General features: G+C 43.5%; 1 protein-coding gene across 1 annotated transcript; it reads right to left on the bottom strand.

The window, feature by feature from the left end:
• Positions 1-3,232: 3,232 nt before the first annotated feature.
• On the bottom strand, positions 3,233-8,205 carry LOC308303985 (dual specificity protein phosphatase 10; the record flags this gene model as incomplete). The annotated part of the gene is made up of 3 exons (XM_080748534.1): positions 3,233-3,498; positions 5,875-6,180; positions 7,242-8,205. The coding sequence occupies 3 exons, from the start codon at positions 8,203-8,205 to the stop codon at positions 3,233-3,235; spliced, it is 1,536 nt and encodes a 511-aa protein (XP_080604660.1).
• Positions 8,206-8,661: the final 456 nt, after the last annotated feature.

Raw genomic sequence — 8,661 nt, forward strand, 5'->3', positions numbered from 1 at the left:
TAGAGTTACAACACAGGAGGGCCTAATTATACAAGGCTGAACTGAAGGCATTTTTTGGTTATTAAAGGAAATAATATTAAATTGCAGAGCAAAATAATAATAATAATAATAATAAAATCTGGAGAAGTGGCAACTAATAATCTATATTGTGGTAAAGAAAGTCCATCTTTCCAGCACTCAGCTAAACCATAATCCTGTGAACATTAATCTAAAGTACAAAAGTTCAAGTTCAATTAGAAAAGGTCCGGTTCTGATGTTTAATTTTGGTTTGACAAAACCATGGTTTAATTCTATACAAGACCACACCACGTTTCCCTCTTTGGAGTTGCCCATATAGCAGTACTTTAGGACTAGTAATCACCCACATATGGGGTGACAGGCCCAGACAATCTGGGAGTTCTTCTAAGAAAAGTGTTAGAGTAGGAAGCAAAAGCAGAGGGTGAGTGGTAATCATATTCCCAGAACCCCATATACTGTATGTCATTAACTCAAGTTACTCATTCAATATCTCTCAAACATACAAGACTTGAGGCCGATTCTACAAATGCCTTTTAAATCAGTAGTTCTCACACTTTCAAGATTTTTCAAAAATGGGTCAAGATGTAACGATTCCTTCAACCAAGGAGGGCTTGGGGTTATCAACCAACTTGAAAAGCTACCAATCAAATACTCTTGTGCTATTAATGCATTTTTAAGACAATGTGCCATATAGTTTCGGATGATGGTTGTCTCAACCTAGAGGGAAGTGCTTTATAAGTGGAGACGTATATCCACTTATTGAGTCCATGGTGTACAGGCCCCAGGCCTACAATGTACAGTAACAATATAACAAGATACAGAAAGTGTTCACAGTGAGCCAAGTGACCATCGCTGACCAAATCAATGCCTTTGTGAATAATGATGCATAGAGGTTAAGTGGAATAAGAGAGAAAAAAGAGAATAACGGTTATTTGACCAAGGTCATCCATCAACTTCAAAGTATGTTTTGTAATGTATATACACAACCAGAGGCCCAGATTAGACACCTATTATATTTCTTCAAGAATATTCTAAATGAACGTTGTTTTTAGATTCCACCACAATTTTAATTTAAAATTGTCGTGTTTTGCAATGCTCTTTCAAGTAAAGAAAAACAAAAAAAAGAAAGAACTCAATAGTGGAAAATTGTCAAATAGGCCTATCATTTAGAAAAGCCAGCCAAAGTCAGTTCTCAAAGAAAGATTTATCAATTGACACTGAGGCAAAAAGAGGGACCAAAAAGATAGATGCTAGTCAATATTCTGGTACAGCTATGACAGATTAATTTCATTTAAATATGACACGTAACTAGATCATTTGACTTGAAAGGTAGCCTTGATTTGGTGATTACTGCAAGTTAGTTAGACTAAAACACAGAGTAGGTCAATACCATTATTGTGCAATAACAATGTCAATTTCACCAGATAATTAAGGATTGTATATCTACTGTTAATCTGATCTATCTGTATTAACTCTGATTTTATTGTCACTGTAAGATATACTGTAATCTACCAATTCCTTGACATTTCAGTAGCCTTTTTGCCAGTGTATTAATCTGTGTATTCATAGTAATCTCGGCTGATACAGTCAACAAGCCTCTCCGTCCTACTTACTTACTTTTTTAAGTACATTCTGTCCACACTTGTTTCGATTTCAATTACTTAATTGATGTTGTCTTTATGTACATTAAGGGGACATGTCATTAGTCGCATACACTATGTAATTGCAACATATTCTCACTCCCAAGTAGTCAGACACTTGACGCCTTGTCAAGGAGCCTACTGCGTCACAAGAGGGGACGCTTTGGGTATGCCTACTGCTTCAAGTGGGGGACGCTTTGGGTAAGCCCAGTGGTCTAAGAAGAAGGAAAAAAAAGTCATTCCCAAAGTGGGTTTCAAAACCGCTATGTAAGGTTTACCAGCCACCCAACGTTACCTATCACTCCACCATCGGGTTTGGGTTGGGGTTAGGCATAGTTTAGGTGGTCGGACACGTTACCTCCACGTTGCGTTAAAATCCTCCGCGTTGCGTTAGAATCCACATTGTCAAAGATAAAAGCACAAAAAAAAGTGGCTTTGTCAGCCAGGATTGCTAGCTCAGTTGGTAGGGCAGCATGGCTATGATCACTGAAGGCGGTGGTTCGTGTCCCATTGACGGTAGATACATGTTAGAGTAAACATGTGTCGGCGCATGCGCACTAAGACTCTCTCAGCGTCTATCGGATGGCGCTGAAAGCGTCCCAACGTGTCTGCACGGGTGACGCCGAAAGCGAGTCCGAAGTGCGTCAGGGGGGTGAAGCAGTGGGAGTGAGAATGGGCTGGTAATTGTTAAGCTAACATATTCCACATAACATTTGTTTAGTTAAATAAATCGTTTTTCTGATAAATCTTCATTGCATCTACAAGATTTCTGCCTTCCTTGAAGTCCTAATCCATACATACCGTCCGTATACCAGCCTATTGCACATTTCCTGGACAAAAGAAGTAAGAAAATCAATAAACATAAACTGCAGAATAAAGCAAATTAAAAACAATACCGTGAATTGTCTTTCCAAGTATTATAATGAAAACTGCATAACTTGACAGGCAGTTGGCAAAAACCACCAAGCATACACGTAAAGTGGTAAAGTGCATTGCAACAGCCTTAGTGGTGCTATATTTCAGTTAGGGTCCATTTGTACATTGTCAAAGTTACAGACTTGTAAGGTTCAATTTAGACCCCCATAAAGGAACCTAGAGAGTCCCTGAAATCCACTTTGAGAACCACTGCTATATTTGATGTAATCTTTAGAGTAGCTATGGACGTGGCAGGATGATAATGGTGGACTATGTTCATTATGCCATTGTGTTCTTATTTACCATGCTTCTGTGATTAAAAACGAAATAGGATTAGTAAAGAGATATCTGACCGAATGACAATAAAAAAATTATAATTGGCACATCATTTTTATAAACAGTATTACGGAAGAGGATAACGTTGCCAAGAATTTATGAAGGCTACTTCAATAACTGAACCATCCAGTTATTTCTTTGTTCATGTATCACAGTAATAAAAAGTGCACTATTATGTCAGTTTCACTGCCATATTTCACAAATGACAGTGTGGTTGTAATGTAACCCTTCCAGGTTATTCCAGGTTGTCAGAACAGTAGTAATGCTAATGTTAACATATCTCTCCCTGCACACACACACACACACACCCCGAACCTCTTCATTCAGACCTGCGTCTCCAGGCCACAAAGTTTAGGCATTAGGATGCGAGGCGTGACCCCTGAATTGAGGTCCCTCTCAAACTCCAGAAGCTGGCCCATGAAGTTGAGATTGGGCGACACCACTGGGCGGCGACTGCGTACGTACTTGTAGGCGTCGGTCATGGTCATGAGGGTGTGCTTCATAAGGTAGGCGATGACGATGGTCGCGGAGCGGGACACGCCTGCCTGGCAGTGGACCAGCACTCCGTGTCCACTCTGATGGGCCTCCTCTGTGGGGGGAGATGTTAGGATTCAGATTTCACAGCTTTCATCTAGAATCAAGAGAATCAAGAGGGGTTTATTTAAGGGTTCCCACACATTTTTACCAATTAATTTCCAAAACTTCCAAAACTTTTCCAGAATATTTAACCCAATTTCCAGGACTATATAACAATAATTCAGCTCAATAACAGGTCGCTTACTCCTATGTGCAATGCCTAGGTAGTGTATGCCAGTGGTTCTCAACCTTTTCAGGCCGTGACCCCCAAAATAATCATGTTTTAACTGGAGACCCCCCCCCCCCACCCTGACGAGCACTAAGAGTAGAGGAATTTTGTATAACACTGTTCTATTGTCAAATATTAGAGGCAGAAATTGTGAAAATAGCTGATCTACATGCATGTAGATCGGCCATTTTCACAATTTCTGCCTCTAATATTTGACAATTTGGCCAATGTTTAATTTGTCATTTCAGAAGTATTAACAAAATGCATAGCTATTTCTTCCAGGACCTTCCAGGACCCTTGATCAATTCCAAAACTTTTCCAGTACTGGAAAAATATTTTTCTAATTTCAAAATATTTCCAGGGATTTCATGACCGTGGGAACCCTGTTTATTTGACACTCACGCATACAGGTATCACCGGTAACCGGAACGCTCGCCCCCCAAAAACACGCTCACCCCAAAATCCACTCGCCCCCCAGCGGTTCTTGTATCGTTGTATTTGTTTTACTGTGTTAAAGGTTAGGAATTAGTTTAGGATTAGGCATAGTTATATTGGGCCCAATTCATCGATCTGGTCATAGATATAGTGTAAATAAAGTGACTAAATCTGGCTTATATTTCTGTCTAACATTCAAAATCCCTGACGAAAAAACATTGTTGAATCTGACCCCTAACTTGGGAATTGTCCTAAAAGATCAAAATATGGGCGTAATTTGGCCATAAAGTGTTTGATGAATCGGGCCCATTGTGGTTACATTTAGGTATAGGTTTAGTCATAGTTTTACGGACGTTATGTTTAGGAATACTTGGTGGCGACCGTTTCGAGGTTGTTGGATTTCCCCCTGGGCGAGCACTTTTGGGGGCGAGCGTTCTTGTATTCGTATCACCTTGTTTAACTCAACTCTCTCACAGCCAGTGTTTCAGCCAGGTCCAATGTTAAAGGTAGTGACATTTCCATTCTTCAGAATTCTTTTATTTGCACTATTGTGATCTTTGTATTTGTGTTAGTTTGTATTACAACGATTATTATCCTGTTACTCTATATATTGTATTTTATTATGCCACACCAGCACCAGCGTATGAGTGAGTGACAAATAAAACCCTCTTGAATCTTAAATCTTGAACACAGATGCACAGATACACCAAAAATCATTCAGCGTTATCACTCTTGTGCTTAAGATTAGCTGCCTGTTATAAACCGTGTCCAGCCAATGAAGTGTTTTTTTCCCTCTGTCTGGCTCTCTGTAAGAGCCTAATCACACACATTTGATCACATTTATTTATTTTTACAAACACAGAAAGAATCATGATTAATCAATGATGTAAAGCTCTTAGGTACTCTGTTCTATCGTGTGTTTAAGCCATGGTTCCAATTATGGATGCAAGTAGCAGCACCTCCAGCATACTGTATGTGGTGACTGCCACTGATTGCAGACAGAACAGTACTTGCCAGGGCATCAGCCCTTTACCTTCAAACCCCTCACCATCGATATATGAACCAAATCCAATGTACGGTACTTGGCAAATACACTTAACTAAAAGAAATAGTTCACACACAAGATTCCTATCGATTACTCACCCCATGGAGACTTGAATTCATGGATATTTTTTAGTTTTTGTCGTATTCCTAATAATTTGATGACCAGCAGTGGTTCCCTATGGAGACACAACGTGCCTCCTTTGTTCCCTATGGAGACACAAAGTGTCTAAAGAAATATGCATGACTTCAAGTCTGTCTCCATGGGGTGTGTAATCGATAGAAGAAAAAAAAACATTTTGGGGTGAACTATGCCTTTAAAGGAGTAGTTCACCCCCAAAATGGCTTTTTTTCTATTGATTAGTCACACCATGGAGAGTAGAGTTCAATAATATTTTTTGTTTTTTGTCACATTCCTAAGACAAAAATTTGATTCCAGTAAATTTACCCCCATTGATTCCGAAACCCGTTTCGAAACAGGTCCCCATCCGGAACGAATGGGGGTAAATTATATTGTTATCATATTGTATTCACATTTTTGTCTTAGGAATGCGACAAAAAATTAAAAATATTATTGAACTCTACTCTCCATGGCGTGAAAAAAAGTCATTTTGGGGGTGAACTATGCCTTTAAGCTGGCAAATATAGATACAAATAATCTACACACACACACAAGCTTCTCACCAATGAATTCAAAGACTTCCTCAAAATACTGCCGCAGGTTCTGCTTGCTGTTGTCGGTGGCCGGCAGACGTTTGTAGCGCACAAAACCACAGTTGAGGTGGTAGAGGGGCAGATGCGTGGTCACGTTGACCACGTAGCCGATGTTGAGGCGCAGCAGCAGGTCCAGGTCCTGGGCGTCTCTCTCGTTGCCCAGGTAAAGGAAGGGCAGGATGGGGCTGATCACTGCGTTCTCCGCGTCGGGGGTCATGGCGCTCTCGTCTGACAGGGAAGCCGGCAGCGACGAGGAGAGTGGCAAGGAGAGGTGCCCTGGGAAGAGGAAGGAAAGCTGGAGATTAAATTTAGGCCTAGAATTATTGAATGCTTTAACCAGTGAAAAATAGCAGATATACAAGCTCACAGCGCGGCACCGAGTGCCGCGCTGCGAGCTTGTAGATCTGCTATTTTTGGAAAAAAGTCGTGAAAATGTGTGCAAATCTTTGAATATGTGTATTTTCAAAGCGAACGTTTGTAACTCAAATTTTGCTTCTGGGTGGTCCCTGGAACTAGATATTTTGAGATGGGGGTCCGTGGCCAAATAAATATCATTTTGGGGGTCCTTCACATGAAAAGGTTTGAGAACCACTGGCATAGTAGTCTCTCAAGAACAGACTAACTGAGCTCCAGTTAAGTGAAAAGGACCTTTTCTTTGACGATGGCTGGCCAGATTGCTGACGTAGAAACATGGGTTTTTCAAAAAAACACTTATAGAATCGGGTCAAAATTCTAATTTTCACGATTTTTCTAAAATAGCAGATCTACAAGCTCGCAGCGCGGCACTCGAGCTTGTAGATCTGCTATTTTTCAATAGTTAAAGCATAAAATAATAATACACGATAATGTGTACCCGTTCTAAATGGGTTAAAGACCACTTTATACTTGAATGTATAATTCAACCATGTATGATGGTTTCTTTACTTTGTCAGTTTGTCAACATAATGTAGAGCTGGGATGAAAGGCCTATCATACCATTAATCACTTCCCATGGGCCCTATAGTGGACCGTATTCCCATGGGCTACAGTAAATAACTTCACCAAAAATAGCTGGTCTACTGTGACATTGTGAGCATCTGCCCGCAACGTGTCGCAGTAGATTAAGTCTATTAAAGATCAATGCAGTACAATATAGTATACGTTATTACCTATCATTTTATACTCTTCAAATGAATATTCACTGAATCATTAGATTTTTGATTAATACAATCAATTACTCACTGTGAGAAAGAATTAAACTTAGCGAAAAGTGAAGACACATTAAATATTGTAAATTAATATAAAAGCAATGGCGAGTGTGTCCTGAACCCTCAGGTGTACGTTTTCGAGATCCCTACCTCTACTGTTCACTTCATCTTGCTCTCTATTCAGTGAGTTGAGGACCAAGTGCAGAGACTGGGCGGACGGGAGGGAGTGCCCCCCGTCCCTCTCTCCCCTCTCTCTCTGCCTGGGCTTGGGTTTGATCAGAGTGCTGGGGGCCGAAGGCGGAGGTGAGAAGGAAGGGGGTGACTGGGGGGAAGGGGAACGGGGTGAGGGGGAGCGAGGATATGCCAGGTCGCCATCAAGCTCTGCAGCGTCTCCCATCCCCACCTCGCCGCCGCCTTTAGCTATCAAGAGCCTCTTCAGGGAGTTCCGATACTCATCCTGCCGAGAACCGACAAAGTCGAGGGCGGCCATCTTGCCCTGCTGCAGGCGCCGTCTGCCAGCGTGGTCCGTTGGTTGAGACTGGGAGAACTCCCGGAGGTTGTGGCAGTCCAGGATGACGCCGCTTCCATTGCTGCTGTTCTGACCCTTGCCCGTGCAGGTGTTCGCCATCCCCGCACAGTGGTTCTTTTGGGTTTTACAGTGGGTCATCTTTTTGGCCAGTTCCTCTGGCCAGATGGTGCGCACGCTGTAGTCGTCGTCGTCACACTGTAACATGCTCATGGGGTGGCCCGCGCCCGCGCCTCTCCCTGGGGGTTTGCCTCGACGGGGGTTGAAGGTCACCACGATGGGGTCGCTGCTACAGTAGCTGCACGTGGAGCTGCCGGTCTGGCTGGCTTTGACGTTGCAGCCAGTCACGCAGCTCTGCAGCGCACGCATAGGGGCGGATGATGACAGCGGCGTACAAGGCAGGCATCCCCCCACCAGCTTTTTCCTAAACATAGCAGGGCTCTCGAATTTGTCCGCCTCCCTGGAGCAGGCACAGGTGATGGGCTTAAAGAGCTTGGTTCGGCAGTCGGACACAGTGCTGTTGGATGATGAGGTGTTGGAGGTGGAGGCGGTGGTGGAGAGGCAGCTGCCGAGGGTCTTCAGCCCCATGGCTCTGTCCCCATGGCTCACCGCTCCGACAGGGTGGGCACAGGAGAAGGAGGATGTGGTGCTTCCTCCCGCTGCCTGGCAGCTAGAAGAGGGCGCCCTGCAAGCTTTGCATCGTACCAACTTCCAGCAGCCACAGTTGAAGGGACGGGAAAAGTCTATGGTGCAGGTGTGGTCGGGGCTGGGGAAGCCTCCGCCGTGGGAGGAGATGGGGGACAGCGGTAAACAGTGGATTAGGTGAGGGCGGTGATCCCGGCCACGGGGCGTGTGAGGATGGCTGAACTGCTGGAAGGGGATTGGGCCACGGGAGGGGTGGGATTGTGGGGGGGAGGGGTAGCCAGGGTTTAGGACGGCGGCATGGGGCAGGGGCACAGTGTTTTGGTGGAAGGGCACGTTCTGAGGGTGATGGTTCTGATGGACACTTCCCAGTTTGGAACTCTTCTTGTTGCCAAGAGACGG

This window comes from Nannobrachium achirus (assembly GCF_963921795.1).
Source record: "Nannobrachium achirus genome assembly, chromosome: 19".
Lineage (NCBI taxonomy): Eukaryota > Metazoa > Chordata > Actinopteri > Myctophiformes > Myctophidae > Nannobrachium > Nannobrachium achirus.